Source organism: Neovison vison, chromosome X (genome assembly GCF_020171115.1).
Source record: "Neovison vison isolate M4711 chromosome X, ASM_NN_V1, whole genome shotgun sequence".
In the NCBI taxonomy this organism is placed as follows: domain Eukaryota; kingdom Metazoa; phylum Chordata; class Mammalia; order Carnivora; family Mustelidae; genus Neogale; species Neogale vison.
The window spans coordinates 124,089,911-124,107,661 of record NC_058105.1 but is presented as its reverse complement, the minus strand read 5'-3'; the positions used below and the strand labels follow the sequence as shown (position 1 = coordinate 124,107,661).

At 45.5% G+C, this 17,751-nt stretch overlaps 1 protein-coding gene across 1 annotated transcript in view; it reads right to left on the bottom strand.

Annotated features, from left to right (window-relative positions):
• ARHGAP6 (Rho GTPase activating protein 6) overlaps window positions 1-17,751 on the bottom strand; it is a 253,890-nt gene that overhangs the window by 11,009 nt on the left and 225,130 nt on the right. The window contains 1 exon segment of the mRNA XM_044234593.1: window positions 6,934-7,031. Coding sequence (XP_044090528.1) covers window positions 6,934-7,031 — 98 coding nt within the window.

Here is a 17,751-nt window from a genome sequence, read left to right as displayed (position 1 = left end):
CGCCTCGAGGATGAGTCAACTCTGTGAAGATAATTTTCAGTTCAGTGCTGCAAGTCAATGTAATAAAAGATCTGTGTTTCTCTACAGAAAACAGTGATTCACTAGATGAGGAATAGTCTGGAGGCAGGTAATGGGCTCTCTATGTCTTGGAATTTAGCAGAGGGAGGTCGGGAATGGTGAGTGGATAGGTAACCAGATGGCAAGGGTTTGCCTCCGCGAATGGGGGGCTTTTCTCCATGAGACCTGAACACCCCAGGACCATCCACACTGGCGTGGCCAATCGTAGCTAACCGAACAAGCATGAGATGGACATGGAGAGCGAATCACTTTCTCACCCTTCGCTGGTCCCTCCAGGTCAGGGGGTTAGGACGCTGCCGGCAGGGTACTGTGGGCAGGCCTGCCCTGCCGCCGGCCGCACAGAACTTGTTCTGCGGATAAATGGAAAACTGGGGTTCAACCACCGGGTGTGTCGGCCCAGCCCCTTGCTGATGTTTCTCACCCCAGTGAGAAACATCCTCGGAGACGACTAGCTTGTGTTGGCTTCATCCTTGCCTTTATCGTTCAACTGATAAACCTCCGTCTGTTGGAACGCAAAGCACATAACCGTCTCAGACACGATTCGGTGTACAGGGAATGGAATCCACGGACATGACAGCTCTGGATTTATGGAGGATTTTCACATGAGTCATTCTCGGCTCTGCAAAGCAGCCCTTATGCAGACAAAGGCACCCCCTTCCAAGAAGAAGCTGACGATGGAGCCAAACTCCCCACAGGAGATGAGGTCAGCACCCTGGGCATTAGGACTTACTCATGGCTTTGGTTAAATGTCTCCCCTCCCTTTTAGCGCTTATGAATTCCCTCCTAATAGCCGTGGCCCATGAAGGCATTTAGGACAGGGAAGAGAAAATGATGCTGACCTTATTCTCTTTTTGTACAGTATGCCTGATAAAACATGTTCAAGTTAATATTTTCCAAGTTTACAAAGAAACTGTGAACCACAAAGACTTTGGAAGAAAGAGATGATGTGATAAATTCTCCCTCCATTTTGAATCGGCTTTTCCTAGAAGGCACATTCAAGACTTTTTGAAATTTTTCATTATGGATTCCCTATTCTACATACATTTTTCCTAAAACTGGCTGGGGGAAAAAAAAAGGCTTTCTTGAACAACGTGTGTGTTGGGGGTGGGGGACACAGGTGTTAATGCTTCATTAATTTCCAAGATGTCAGAGCAGAACGACAGTTGAGGCCATAGTTCCTGTCAGTCAATGGATTCATGGCTGGCACACTACACCGACGAAGTCTGATTTCTTATCTCTTAAAATTTCCTGAGAACTTTTTTACTTTACAAATCCCAGTGAAAGGAAAATCAAAATTACAATTCATCTTGTAACGCTCCATGGTTTTGTGGAAGAAGACATTTTCCATGACAGTCTTTGAAAGGTTGAAATAAATGATCTACAGGATATTTATTGGACAATTTAAATATGGTGCCTTGAAATTATGAGAAAGCCTTACACTCCTCCATCAATGAGAAGGTGGACTTTTTTAATTCACTGGGAAGAGAATCCAGTTCAATAAAACAATTACTTTTCAGTTCTGAAACGTTATCCTTCGAGATGGCTATGAGTCTTCTTCCATGGTTTTGATCACCTGGTCACCAGTTTTGCTATGTAAAAACTTATTATGCAGTAAAAACTGTGTGAAGGCCACAGACAGAATTAAATACAATGAAATTCACAAATATACACCTATAGGTTTGGTTCATCCATATTGGCTTTCTCCCCAAGTGCAGTTTAATGTACTTTGATTGTATTTCCAGAATACAGGAAGGAAAATGCTCTACCGAGCCTTGTATACCACATGGGTATACTGTATAGGTAGACCTGGCTTTATGTAATTTTTAGTGGTTAGGCTTTTCCCCGGAACATGAAGCTGTTGAAAACTACTGAAAATCCCTAAGCTGGCACATTGGAACTTACAACAGTTATATTCGGTTTAGATGCTTCCTTTGTGCCCAAACAGAATTGTATCATTTAGTTCAGGTTAACTTAGTTAAGGGTTGTTACTTGGTCAGGAGAAATTGTCAAACACAGCAGTTCTCTTGGTTGAAAAATAAGATAAGCAAAGCAGTACATTTTCAAAGCATCATTGATGAGTTTGTTTCCGTGGAGGGCAGAGTATACATTCTGCCTTAGGACAGGGGGAGACGTACAGGACGTACAGGAAGGCTCCAGAATGGCTGGGCATCGTACTCGTCTTTTAAATTTTTAGAACTATTTTGTTCAGCATAGATTTTTGGTGCTAACTTTGATTTTTAAAAATATGACACGTCGACGTTGTTCATTTTGATCCCTTCCCTCTGGCACCTACATGAGCACCTCACTCTCCTCGACCTACTCCCCGCTCTTTGCTTCTGTTGCAAATACCCGCGCTCAACATGCCTTGTCCTTTTGGATTTGCCTTGTGCTCTCATCCCCTATCGCCTTCCACCTCTAACTCAAGGGAGGGGGATCTATTTTGAGTGTGTGTGAAGAAAGGAGCATAGACTCTAATAAATATTCCAGACAAGCAATGAAAAAACTGGAAGTCTTGCATTGTCAGGAATATAAATCTCTTCTAATCTCCCTTTGGTACTGCGTTTTGGTTGAAGCCAAAAATGTCAGTGGACAAACACAAGAAAAAATAACGAATCCTCCTCTCACCGCTGCCCTGATTCTGTTGTCGCACAAGAGAAAAAGTCAAACGAAAACAAAACATTAAATTCCCAAATATCACGAATTGTTTGCTCTTTCAAGACAGAAATTATCATAAATATGTTCTTGTTCTTGGTCCTCACCCTTCAGAAAACTCACATTTCCACTCCCGATTCAGTCTTGTGCTGTTGCCATGTGCGACACAGGAATCAAACACTTTATCTAGGTATGTAAACTGATGGCAAAGAACAGAAGCTTCAGGAAAAAACCAGAAGGGTCGGAGGAGAATCACAAAGAAAACCAACCATGCATCACTGCACTCAGGTAGGCATTTTAGGAGATGACCTGAACCGCTAACGACGGCCTTTAGCAGATGACTGCTGCTTCCCGCTCAGCGGCTGTCCCGCCAATCCCCATAGTCTTTACTTCTCTTAGCCCTACTCTCCGCCTTGTAGGCTGAGTCTTCACTCAAAACTTCAAAACAAGAACTCTGTCCATGACCACAGTGGCATGGCTTGTCCAGGCCTCTCCGTCACTTCCTGCAAACGCGTGATGGCCTCCCATCCTCCCCAGTTCTCCCCGGCCTCGCACGAGCAGGTCGCCTTCCCACATCTGTGTCTTTTTGTCCTCACCCTCTCTCTGTTCTAGAATCGATGCCACCCTCCTGCTGCTAGTGGGACCAGGCCTGTACGGGTGGGCTTTGCCTTCAGACACTGCCACAGTTTAAGGTGGACGGGTTGTGTCACATTGCCTTCATAGAAAGGTAGAAAGTAGTGACTCCAAAGTCTTTGCTAAGTGGTTGTAAATGAACAAAATGGTGCGGTTCGAAATAACATGACAGTAAGTAATCACTGACCTCCGTTAAGCAGTTATTAGAGACTGGATACTCTTCTCACAGCAAAACAACTCTGTAAAGTTGGTGCTGCTTTTTAATCTCTGGTTTGAGGTGAGGGAACCGAGACAGAGAGGGATGAATCTATTTACCCGAGATCACAGCTCGAAAAGCCGTGGAAAAGGAATTCTGACACAGGGGATCTGGCTCTGGATCCCAACCCCAGAACCAGCGTGCTCAGCTCTGCAGGGGCGCGCTACTGATGGGCAACTGACGTGCAACTGACATAGCGATGCAGCCCGCAACGTCTGGCAGTTTGTGATTTGTCATCCCTGTCATCTGTCAGGACCAGGGGCCACTGCTTCTCAATACTAGTGCCACCCCGAAGCCTGCCATTGAAGGGCTTCTGCCCTCTGTGCTGGCCGACACCTTCATCGTGCCCATGGCCAGCTGACACAGTTATTACTCTGTCTAGGCTCTGCTTCAAGCTTCCCAACGTCCAGGCCTGTGGACCCCTCTCCAGTCTTCAAAATCCACTGCAGATCCTTGCTCTTCTCACAAGCCATCCCTGAGACTACAGGTCACATCTCTTTCTCTTCTCCAACTTCTGGTCTGGAGTGCTGGTTTCCTCCCTTTGTCAACACAAAGACTCCCTTCCAATGTCAAGAATCACCCACCTCAAATAGAGTGATTGGTGATGGTAAATCTGTGATATCTAACATGGCGGGTCTAAGCTGGAGGTTCTTTCCTGGGGCTGCTCGGTACACTCATGGCAGGGAGATTTAACAATTCCTACTGTCCACACTGTGCCCTAAAACAAATGAATCACAGTCTCTAGGGGAGGCACTCAGGCATGGTCATTCTTCAAGCTCCCCAGGGGATTCACGTCTGAGAACCAATGGCCCAGCACAAACCACTCTGCCCTCTGAGACACACTTAATAACAGGCTTCATATTATTTTTATCCTCGAAGGCCTCCTTCAACAAGTCTGCAAGCTCCGGGAGTCGAGAACATGCCTTCAGATTTTAAACTTCCGCTACTCAAAGTGTGAATCACGGCCCAGCAGCATCACAGCAATACCTAGGAGCTTGCTAGAAACGCAGATTTTCAGACTCTCTGCCGCAGACCTCCTGATTGACAGGGGTTTTTTGTTTTTAACAAGATCTCCTGGTGATCTGTAGACATAGCAAGCTTTAGAAAGCATGGGCGTAAGGTATGAAGACACTATCTACAGCTCAAGGAGTAGGACTCTCAAGCCTCAAAAGCAACTCAAATTAAATACATATTTATTTATGCATTTTTACTTCATGGCATCATTATCAACCCTTCTTGGCTGCTCCGTGGCCTGTACCTAGAGGAAAACAGACAAAGTCTTCTCCAAATGTTTTCTGTCCAATGATGCTAGTCTCTGACGTCCACAGAGCACCTGGGAGCTCACTTTCCTTCCCCTGAGGTTCTGACACTCACCTATGACCCTGGTCTAGGGCCAGGTTGCTTTGACCTTACAGGGATAGAGAACGGGAGAGGCTAGACAACTGTACAGCTTCGGAGGATCTTAGTTTGTAAGCTCCTTCTTTTTCCTAAGAGTAGCAAAAAAAGGTTCCCTTCTTGGTATTTATATGCAAAGAGCATACCTGAAAACCACATAAAAATAACTTCTATCAACTATTCTTCAAAGCACAATATTTCTGTATTTCAACACGCCATATCAAAGTGGAAATTTGGCAAGTCAACACCAGTGGTTTTTTTCGGGTGTGTGTTTTCCAGCTTTTCCCCAGAATACCCATAAAATGTCATAAATGCAGCTTAACAAGGGATTCACAAACAGAAATGCCACAGTGTCTGTCTTCTTGCACGGGGAGGGAAAGAAGGGAGTTCATTAAAATTCTGGTGATATAAGGTCTGCTGTGAAGAGAAGCCATTTGCATCAGTTTAAACTAGAATTTATACCTTGACGACAGTTAGAAATCTTGGGAAAATTTAAGGGAGCCCAATTATCTGAAATGAAAAGCAAGACCATAAAATGTCAGCCCATTTAGACAATTTGATCATATTCTTATTCACTCGTGGCTCTTAGGGCCGGAATCCAGGCGAAACGCCTTACTTGAACCAGAATCTGGTCTGATGATAATTGGCACAAAGATGAACTTTTGAAAAAGTGCATTTGAAAAGATGAACCACTTAAAAATTCCTCCTGCTCTGCAGGAAATGGACTGAAGCTGGGTCTTACGGTGCTACTCATGCAATGGTGCAGGAAAGAAGGAGGTGTGAGCAACGTGGAATTCCTTTCACTGCATTTCTCTAAAGAATATAAGTTTTTATATCTGAAATAGTTTCAAATGAACATCAGTCTCTCAAGTTCCACATCGATATAAAGGAACAATTCAACACGCATCAATATTTCTGAGACACCGTGGGATAAGACATACCATTATTCTACGTACAGCTGAGAAAGACCAAAAAATGCCGTGATTTATATTAGGACATGTCATTGATTACTAAGATGATTCTCAATTTCAGAGATGATAAAATATGGGGCAAAATGTGTCTTAGAGTTGTTGACATTCAGTAAATTAAAAGCACGACATAAACGACGCTTTTGTGAGAGGAGGACAACAACTCTTCGGCCAAATTTAAGGTTTGGCGTCGTGGTGGCAACATCGCTTCTGGTTAATAACACAATAATACCCTTGTCGCTGGCTTTGCCAAGTGCTCAGCGCCTCCATATATGCTGCCTGTGTACCAAATGGTTGAGATTATTCCTAAAATCTGGATAAAGCAAAATCCAGTGGTCTTCCTTTCGGGGCAAAATGGTGGCTAAGCACAGCCTACAGCCCGGCTTGCGTTTTAGTCATTGCAAACGTGGCTGTGTGAGGAGCCCAGCACGCATTTTTACCAAAAGGATGCTCATTATAAAGAGCAGAAGAGTCAGGAGGGCGTGCCCCTCCAATTTCAAATGGGCACCTAGGCTTTGGTAGAGGCTCGTCTTGTGGTTTTGGTGATGTGTCGCTTGGACTAGTAAGTTACACAAGTTAGATGCACCCAGGTGCAGCCTAAGGGACCTGGAAGGAAGTACAGCTAATCAGGATTCTAGAAGAAGGATCACTGGTGTGCATCGGACTCCTTTGTGCTTCTTGCCCGGGATTTAGTTCCCCCCACCCCTTAAACACAGTCAAAGGGACCTCAGGGGGCTGGAAAAAGCCAAACTGGAGGTTTGTTGTTCAATAAGTGGATTAGGAAACGTGAAGCAGTTTCCAGGCAGGTGGACTGACAAGATTTGCCAGAAAGTTGCCAAACGTCCACTTCCAGTCACCCTGTGTGGAATTATGTAAACCTCCCTAATTCTTTAGAAATGGAAGGAGGAACCCCCATGGCAGCTTTAGGGGATGAGCAACTGGTCTACTCACGGGGACTGGGAGGCCTTTCTTCTGAGTAAATAGTCCACCACGTCAGGGTCGGTCTCCAACAGGCTGATCAGGACTTCGTTCTGGAGATCTGGAGAAACCTGGAGGGACCAAATGTTGAGGCATAAATCAAACCATTCCGGGAAGAGGAAAAATATGGTCATGGGCAACTCTACGGTAACATAAAACAGAGCCTTAAAAGTCGTAACAGGACAGAGTGATTTGCCAGTTAAAATCAAACTTACACCAACTCGTTCAACCATTTTAATTCTCAGGAAAAAGTGGATAATGACCGAAACGTCATATTCAGTCCGAACTGTCACCCTCTTATGACCGGAGAGGTAGCCTAATCACTTGATACCTCTATTGCTCAGATGAGGTTTTCCTGGCTTTGAATAAGCAAAGTATCATGGTTACGAGGGGCAGTGTTCATTATTTACTGTCCAAATGGGGACACTTTCTAGAGTTCCTATTTATAATTAAGCTAAGATGACAGGCATAAATTATAACTGTCTCGGGCAGTTCTGGAACATAAGATTAGTTTATTAAGAGGACGGGCCCTTGGGGTGCCTGGATGGCTCATTCGGTTATGCGTTCAACTCTTGAATTTGGCTCAGGTCATGCTCTCAGGGTCGTGAGATCGAGGCCCATGTCAGGCTCCGCACTGGGAGTGGAGCCTGCTTAAGATTCTCTCTCACCCTCCCCCTCGGCACCACGCACCCCCTCTCTGTCTCTTAAAAAAGAAAAAAAAAGAGAACAGGCCCTTGAGCCGGGCTGTGTTTGAGTCCCCATTCCATTTATTAGCTGTAGGACCTTCGGCAAGGCATGTGACCTTTTTTGGTCTCAGTTTCCTCATCTGTAAAGTGGAGAGAATGATAGGCCTCACCACAAGGGGTCGTTGTGGTGAGCCAATGACTTAGTACCCATTGCAAACTTAGAACAGTAGCCGGTAGTCACTGTTTGAAAAAACTTGCTGACTACTGTATCTGCCCATGTCAGTTTATCACTGGGTGCTCGCCCTCACTCTGTCCTTGCGTCCTGCTCCAACGACAATGAAAAAGGTTTCTCGCTTCAGCATTTGACAAGGCATTTGCTTGAGTTTTGGAGCTGAGTGTCACGTTTCCCTAGGCTCACCCACAGCATATTAGAAGATGGCCTCATAATCCTGAGCCACAATATTGTGTGAAAATGTTCTATGAGAAAAGACTGAATTCAGCTCCAGCAGGCTTTCTACTCTACAGATGCTGGTAGCTCAAGTAAAGGACATTCCAATTATTGAGAGGAAACAACATTTGTGTCTGATTCTCTCACAGAAGGGCTCGAGACCAGGTTCTTAAAACATGCAGGGACAAGTCTTCAGAGAATAAGCGGCAGGTAGAAGAATCTGCCTCCTGCCTCTTGCAGAACTCAATTCTTCTTGAGCTCTGAGAAGCTGGAAACAATTTTATTAATAAAAACAGGGATGAGAAAGCAACAACAAAACTTTCCTTCCCCCATAAATCTGCTCCTCCCACTTAATCCTGTGTCTTCATTAATGACATTGCCAAACCCTACTCACATAAACTCAAAGTCTGGGTTGCAGTCAAGCTTCTCTGTGTCCTCTCCCCTCCCTGTTCAGAACCGGGGGACCTGCTTGACTTCAGCTCTGTGAGGCTTGTTCCTTCTTTCCTCTATCTTCCACTCCGACCACACTGATCCAAGTTCAAGCCCTTGTTACCCCTTTGTAGTGGCATCTGTTGGCCATTACCAGCTTCCATTTCCCTCTTGTTGTAACAGTTCTGCCCCAAGTTCCCTCTGAAGAGTCAAGTGCTCCCCAACCCTTAGCTCAAGGGTGATGTGTAAGCTGGTCAAAGGCTGCCATCATGCCCCTCCCAGATTCCCGGCGCTGCCTGTGCCATGGGCATAGGACTCCATTCAAGGTCATGAAGAGCCGGGGGAGTGTCCCTGAGGCATCTGAGAAGAGACAACACAGGGCCAGAAGCCACATGGGGCCTGAGGATTGTGCTGACGCTGGAAGAAACTACAGCAAGAAAAGGAAAGGATCTCTGGATAGCATGAGTCCTAGGTAAACCTATGCCCGAGGCCGTGTTTGCCTGTGGACCTCAAATTCCTTAAACTACTTTGATATTTTGGTTGAAAAGAAAGATACATCCTTCATGGGCCTTTGATGCAACTGCTTGCTAACTTGGACACTGGCTATTTCCTTCACCACCAGTGTCGAATTTCTTCTCTCTGTGGTTGTTCGAGTGCCCTGATCAAGACATTTTCTCAGAAACCTTTTTATCCCTACAGTGGAAGCCCCCCACTTGCCAGCGTGTGTTTGCCATCTTGTCCCCTGGTGGCCACCCTCTCCTGCTCTCTACTTCAGCAACCACTGAGCTTCTCACTCTGCCCTTTTCCCACCTCATTCCTTTCATTCGTTACATAAATATTTGGTGACTGCTTATCGACTGCCAGGCATTGGATGTGGGGATTCAGCTATAAACCAAACAAACGAGAACCCTTGTGTCCTTGAAACTGACAATCGCTATGGGAAGACTGGCATTAAACAAATAAACAAAGCAAACATAGCGCGGATCACACGGAGATGGAGATGAACAAAACAGAGAAGGGGCAAAGGACTGTGATTGGGGGGGAGGGGGCGGGGCAGGGAAGTGCCATTTAAGTAGGATGGCAGGTCACAGAGAAACTGCCACTTGAACAGAGAACTGAAGTTGATGAAGGACCTGGAGAAAATAATTCCAAGCAGAAGGAAGCAAAAATCAGCAAGCTCATGAGTCAGGAGCAGAGAGGAGGCCAATGAGGCTGGAAGGAATGAGGAAGGAGGCGAGCAGTAGGAAGTGGGTCAGGTAGCCAAAGCCAGCTGTTGTGGAGTCTTACGGGTCAGGATAAGGACATCTGCTCTCAATCTAGGTGGCTGGGGAGCCACTGGGGGGTTTTGAGCCGAAGACTAACGTGAATTGGCATCGCTGGCTGCTGCACTGATAGCAGATCGCAGGGAAGCAAGGGGTGATGCGGGGAGCGCCAAGAGGGGCTGCTGCTATGTCCAGAAGGACAGATGGCAGAGGGCTGGACCAGGCTGGTGAGCCAATGAGGTATCTGTGCATCCTGGAGACAGTGAAGATAGACATGATCGAGTTAGCTAATCTGCTGGCTGGAGAGAGAAAGAAAGAGGGAGAGGGAGGAGGAGAAGAGGAAAGACGGCTTCAACATTTGGAGCCAGCAGGCACCTGGAAGCACGGGCTTGCCCCTAACACTGACCTGCACAGAGAAGCTGCAGGTGGAGGAGGTGGAAGGTCACAGCTGGGAGGGTGGCTTCGCTAGGGTAAGGGAGCGGGGAGCCTGGGGGACATCCGAATGAAAGAGAGATGCAGGAGGCAACTGGGAATAAGGCTCTGGGGTTCAAGACAGAGAGGATTGGGCTGGGCAGAGAAATTTGGGAGACGCATATAGATGGCATTTAAAGCTCTGTGCCCAAATCCAGCGGCCCCGGGAATGAGAATGGGAAGGAGAAGAGAAGGGGCAGGGTTTTTAGGTCAAGGCTAAGGGTTTCGATTCTCTACTTTATTGATTAAATTGAACATCAAAGGACTGATAATTTTTATTTTTTTGAGCAACACAACCCAACAGATACACACTATTGTACCAATCTGTAAAAAAAAAAAAAAAAAAAAAAGTAATGCCTGAAGGGTAAAAATGAGGAGAGAACTCATTTGTGAAAAATGAACACAAAGCAAAAAATAATATAAGCCAAAAACGTATATCCTGAACACTTTGTAAAAGAAACTTCCATGAGCAAATGAGGAAAAATATTTGTTTTTCATCCAGTTAGTTTAATTTAAAATTTTCTATGCTTAGACACGTAATAAAAAATTTTGTTCCAAGCACTAATCCATTCCCACTGAAGAATAAACAACCCTCATGCGTATCCTTTGGAGTGGGGTATCATGGTATTAATTCTGTGAGAGTAGACAGTGTGTCTAACAATAAATTATTAACTTGGGTACACTATTAGAATAGGTTACAGGAAGTATCATTATTTAAAACATAACATTCCATAATGTTCTGTTAAATTATTCCATAATTCAGAGTTTTTACTCTCTCAACTCGGCTCGGTTCCCAACCAATTATAATCATTGAGGTTTATTTTATGTAGCATACATGACTTTTACTTGCTAACAAATGCAAATAGAAAGGGCCAGGGCTATAAATCTATCTATAGTTTCTTTTTAAAAGACCCATAATGCCATTCTGGTTTGGAAACGATCTTTAAAAATAAGTTTAAAGCTATAGCTTCAAAATGTGGATCCATGTACTACAGGAAGGGTAAGTAATATTTTCCTCTGTATTAGCTAAGACTGACTCCAGTGTACATAATCCATTTATTTTAATTAGTTTATTTATATCCCATCTTGTTACAAAATGACTTAAAGCAGCTTTAAAAATTCATATGATAAAACCACATTTGTTTGTTTGTTAAGGAATGGTACAGAGAATTGGGGCCAGTGGGAAAATGAGAGTAGAGAATTTGAAACGATGCCTAGAACTGACTTGTAATATTCGTATAACGGCTTTCAGTGCTGTCTCCCCAACAATCCCTCCAATCTTTGTCTCTATTTGCATGTTTCATTTCCTATTACTTAATACAAATTTCAAACTACTGGCTCAGTTCAATTAGATGAACATTCATTTTCTGTGAAGTTAGGTATGTAACAGAGAAAACACAAGTCAAGGGAACGAACTGATAGCAAACAGGAGCTTATGGTAAGTCAGAAATATCCAGACAGATCATTCCTATATATGTTCCTCTGTGGGAATCAGGATGCTGTCAAAAGAATTTCTGACTAAGAGTCGATAGCCCCCGAGGTCCAGGTTTTATCAGCTTCGCTGCTTATAATTCCTTAATGTAAACTTGGATACATCAACAGTCTTCTTTAGGATTCTGTTCCTGCATCTGAAAATCCAGGCATATCCTATCTGATCCATTTACCTTTATTTAAGCGTGATGAGGATCAAAAGGACCAACAGTTTTGAAAGTACCTTACCAACTGCAAAGAGGTTCAGAATAAGAAATTTTGTTAGAAATAGACAAAATAATTAATAAATCAAATCCTTTTAAGAACCAAATAAAAGCCGATAACATGGAGATGGCCAATATTTATTCCACGACTTTTTTCTTGACTCAGTCATCCGTCTCTGCCTCTTATCCTGTGCACTCCTAGAGAAGCATCACTCTCTTCTCCTTTGCTTAAGACTTTGGGTGGGTAACTAAGCTGTGGGATGTCCTCTTGATACGTCTCTGCTCCTGACCTCTGCCTGAATTTCTAGAGTTGAAGTTTGTGATCTCTTGGCCCCTCAGCTGCAACGGTCTTGACCAATCCCATGTAGCTTCCCCCTTCTGGTTCCTTCTCTTCCGCCAGACCCCAAGTCATCCGTTGATCACATCCGTGGAAGGTAAATTGCCAGAGGGCAGGGGCGATCTGACTTGTCTGCCCAGAAGTGATAGGGGCTCCTAAGGTTGTAGTTCTCCGTCAGCAAGACTCTTTCGTAGCACGGGCAAGCTCACGAGGGCCAATCCTGGCCCAGGTGCCCCTCGTGGGGGTCCTGAAAACTTTCTTCTCATCAGTGGATGTGACGATGGCCGCAAGAGATGCTGGAGATAACTGGAGTGTCTTGAAGCTGAAGTGCAGGTGAGCCACTAAAGACCCGCCCCTTAGGCTGTTTCTGTGATGTAATAATCCTGCTGCTTGCCGCCATCAGCAGTTGAGTTTTCTCCTCCCAGCAGTCAAATGCTTTCTCCATTATGCCTCTTCTTCCTCTTTGCTCCCTGCTCTTTTCTCTCCGGAAGCTCCTACCTGCACACCAATGACCCTTCACCCACTTACTCTCGAAGGTCAAAACTGTATTCTTCTAGAACACAAGGTAGGGGCACTTTCCTACCCAATGGGTGCTCAAAAAAAATGTCAGAATGGCGACAAATAATAATCAAGAAGAACCCAGAATTACTGGTCTTCATGGCATATGTACACTGGTTCTGCTACCTTTGCGTAGATGCTTCTCTGTGCTTATAAACAGGGCCAGTGTCATGCTCTAGCAAAATCTCCTTCCTATTAATTTTTAGAGTTGGAAAATAAATTTCCTTTCCCAACTGAGGATCATCAGAAATTTTCTGACATGTTCATAAACTATTGTCTCATTAATAGAAAAATGAAAAACGAGGGGTACCTGGGTGGCTCGGTGGGTTAACCGCCTCTTGGTTTCAGCTCAGGTCATGATCTCAGGGTTGTGAGATCAAGCCCTGTATTGGGGTCCCAGCTCAGTGTGGAGTCTGCTTTGAGATTTTTTTCCCGACCTCTCCCTCCGTTTCCCTCTGCCTGTGCCCCAACCCCCACAACTCACGTGTGCATCCTCTCTCTGTCAAATAAATAAATACATACATACATAAATACATAAAATCTTTTTTAAAAAATGAGAAATGAGGGGAGCTTGGCTGGCTCAGTCAGGGGAGCATGTGATTCTTGATCTCAGGGTCATGAGTTTGAGCCCCACGTTGGGCATAGAGATTACTTAAAAAAAGAGAAAAAAACGAAAAGTTTGACTCCATAACCAAACACATTTTATCTTTTTTCTTCTGGGATTCTGTACATAGCAAAATAGAAACTAAGGAGGACTGTGAAAAACACACTAGTTAAAAAAAAAATCAACCAATTCTGCACATCAGAGTGAAGAAACAAAACCTAGCCCCAGCGCCTTCTTCACTTACGATTTATTGTCTCACATCAAAATCTCTACTGGGTTTTGGTCAACTATGTAGTAAGTTTAGATATTTTCCAAGGGTACCATTTATGGCTGTGTTTATCTGGAGACTCAACTCCTTAGATTTTCATGTGTTCCTTCAAAGCAGAATGCTATTTCAAAAATCAAAAGAACTTTGGACGCTCCTGCTTCAGAGAAAAAATGTAAACACTGCACATACGAAGGATAAAACTGTCACAATAAAAATCCACCCTATCAAATTAAAATGAAACCTTGAACGGTCGCCTAGGGCATAACACTTAACGGTGTAGCTTATTCTATAACGCAGAGAGAGGGCAAAATGGCTCAAGTTTTCTCCATTTACAAACGTTAGTTACTCCAAGTGCTCCATAGCAACCCATCCCCTTGCAGAGGACCAGGAAGGAGGCTTCAGCATTGCAAACTCTACCACTTTCCAGCCAAAGCAAGTGGCACCGGAAGTCATGATGACATTTCTAGAACTCAACACACATGTTGACAGAAATCACTAATTTCTTGGGTTGCTCACGGGAGTATAAGCTCAAACATGAGGAGGCCCAGCCTAGAACCTTCCATGTGACTGTTGCCGAGGACGGCTTCACCTTACGGGAAGGGACTCTGGGTGTATCCGGAGGGTCGGTAAGCATGAAATCCAACACATTTTTCTCAAGTGCCTGATACATGTCAGGCAGCGTGTTTGGCAACCGGGGCACGTGAGGGAACAGATACAGTCAAGGAGCCCAGGACTCGCAGAGCTGTGGTTGGAGGAAAACGGGAGGAAGGAAGACGAAGAAAAAGCGAGCAGTCCTCGCTCCACGGCGTCAGGCTGAAGGCGGTAGACACGGCACAGGCGCCTGCTTCTGTCCCTCTCTGCCTGTGTCACCAGCACACCTGCGTGCTGTCGCTGCGGGCAGGGACAAGGTGAGCAGGCTTCCGCGGGAACACGTAGCCGCTCCTGCAGCCACCCGCCGGCCTGAACATCAAGCGGGTCGGTGTTAGGATTAGTCCAGAGAGATGAATGCTGGTTAACGTCTTCTTTGCTCCCCATTTTCAAACTGGCTAACACAGTCTCTTTCTCCCCCGCAAACGGACTCCATAGTCGAGACACCACATTCAAGCACCTTGTCTTCCGGGCGGGGAGGCATCATGCTGTAGAAATAATTCACTCAGTTGCTGCATCACTTGGGCAAACTACCTTGGCTTGCTCTCACGACACAGTGGTGACATTTAGATGAGCTGGTGGTGCTCATCACGACCGGCCTGACCCCTGGTCCGTAAACAGTGGTCCTTTTAAAAAACAGCGATTATATAAACAAAGGAAATGGACATGATATATAATGATCTGGCTATGTTGGTAGCGGCTGCTTCCTTGTGCCAGGACCTGGATCACAGCTTGACTCCCTTTGATTTGGCATGCAAAAGCCGTTTTAAGAACCTGCAGTTTGTGTCAGAGAATGAAGGGAACATGGAGCAAAGCTTGGCTTCCGAGCTTGGAATCCTCACGTTGGCCTCTGACCCCTGCTCCCAGTGGTTCTCATGAAAATTCCCATGTGCGCGGTGCTGGTCCCCAGCTCGGGCTAACGACCGGGCGGGCTGGGAGCTCGCCGGCATTCCCACGTCTCCAATGCACCCCGGGTTGTTCATCAGCCTGGAAGGGTAGCGCCTTCTCCTCTTTCCCTCTCTCCAAAAAAGGAACCCTGGTAGGGATCACTTAGAATCGGCCCTCAGAACGAGATGACAGTTTTCCCCACTCTGCTCTGAAGCTCTTATTAATTCCAGGAGCAACGATGAGCTTTCTCTGGGATTGCCAACAGCAGTTACGGAAGCAACAGCTTGTGGGACAACGCGCCCGCTAACGGTTTCGTCGGGAAATGTTTTCTACCTTACAATGATACCGGGGAGGGTTTCTAGATAGGCAGGAGCCTTCTCTTTTATTTCCAGCGTTCCCAGCACATATCATTTTATGTTATCTGGTTTTGAAACTGTTGATAGCGGAAATGCAGGGTCAGGACTTAAAGGTGAGGGAGTAAGGGGCATGGGCACGGAACCAAGCACAAACAAACAGGAATGCATTTCAACAAATCATTACTGGGTACCCGTTTGCTTTATGGGACATCGGTGAACTGTATAAACCAGGTGAAATTCCCTGTCTTCAAGGTTACATTCTATTAGGTTTCAATATGCATCCTAAGGAAATACATTTATTACACAGTGAGCTGAAGGGTGAGAGGAAACCGAAGAGTGGGGAAGGAAGGAGACGTGTGGGCGCGTGGGACAGAGCGGGCTCGGTGGGCGTCCCCACACAGCCGACAGGTCTGGAAGTGCGCGATAGGGGAGCTTCTTATCAATTTCACGCAGTAACACCAGCGATCTTTTCTGTGTGCCTAGTATATGTCAGTTCTTGCCCCAAGGACCTTAAAATGTTACTTCTTATTCTCGAAATAATCCTAAAGAGGAGATAACTTCATCTCATTTTGGTACAACAGGAAACTCAAGGCTCATGGAAGCTGAGCATGGGCCCAAGGTCACATAGCAAATACACGGCTGAACAAGGATGTGAACTCTCCAAGCGTGTTCCAGAGCTCATGGTCTTTCCTGCACCTTGGGGGTTTCCCAAGATGTGGTTTCCTTGCTCCTCTGCTGCAAGCTCAAGCTCGAGAGTGACTCTTATAATCTGCTGCCTCAGTTTTCCACAGAGGAATCACAAGGGCTGTTATCAGGACCTGTCTCCAGCTCTAGGATTTCCAACCCAGTGGCTGAAAAGCAAACAACCAGTGTGAAAGCCTATCCTAGCCAGCCTCTCAAAGCCTGCGCCAGCCTCTGGATGTAGGCCCCTCTCCTGATGATGGGACAAAGTCAGGCTCTTGTCGGGCCTCTCTCACGAACTCAGATGCCTCTCTTGCATGGGAGAGGCAGCCTCTACACTAGGACACGGAGGACATTATTAATACTCAGAACAAATGTCTGAGTGGTCGCCAGGCCTCTGGGGATTTGCATGACCACTCCATCCGTTCTGCCACCTTTCCTGACAAGTCTGCCTTTCTAATGCCAGTGGGGAGCAAGGTCTCCCTTTCGGAGCTCATCAACCCTGCCTCCCCGCAAATCCGTGAAATGGCACGGTGGCTAACAACCTTTCACCGCTGGGCTTCGGCCATCCTTGCTTGGGGTTCTTGTGCTCACTCTGAAAGCTTCTTTAAGAAACAAAACGAAACAGCGACACACACCACTGAATTTTTGGCCACCCACGCGGACCGGCTTTGCCAATCAGCCAGCAGCTTGAGGATAACCAACTAGATTCTGAGACGCCAAATATGCCAAGAGAACCCACCAGTGATAAGGTTCATTTTCTTTTGTGCTTTCTAGAAATAAAAGAGGTAAAGTCGGGGCGAGGGCACAGGACCGTGTAGATTTTAGAACTAGAAGGGAACTTGGTTTTCATTCGTTCTAACCTTGTCCTCTGATACCTAAAGAAGCAGGCATCTCAGAAAGTTGATGTGGAGCAAAGAAAGGACTAGAGCAAAGCTTCCTGATTCCAGAGCCGGTTTGCTTTTTACTGACCTTGGCTTGGGATCTTCATCTCACCTCTCCTCCCTTTTGTCCCCTCCATACGTAATTCCCATTATATGTCTAGGAAATCAAGAATGCTGGTATTAATTTTAACTTACTCTGGAAAGGCATCCTTAATTCCACCATGTCTAAACTTTTTCATATGTATACAGACTAAAAATTAACAATACGGAAATCGTATGTTCCAGAACTACCACCAAATCATTCATTAATTCAACCAATAGTTTTTGTGTTTCTACCATGTGCCAGGCACAGGGGGGATGCAGTAAAGAAAGTAGGTGGAGACGGGCACAAATTCATCCTGTCACAGAGCTCGCCTTCCAGTGGGGAAATACACAACAAACGAGAGAACTTAGTAAAATCCTGTATTCGTAGTGATGAGTGCCATGGGGAAAAAGCAGGGAGAGGGAATAGGAAGTGTGGGGGTGTGCACATGGAGGTGGCGGCGGGGATGTATTTTAGACCAGGTGGCCAGGAAAG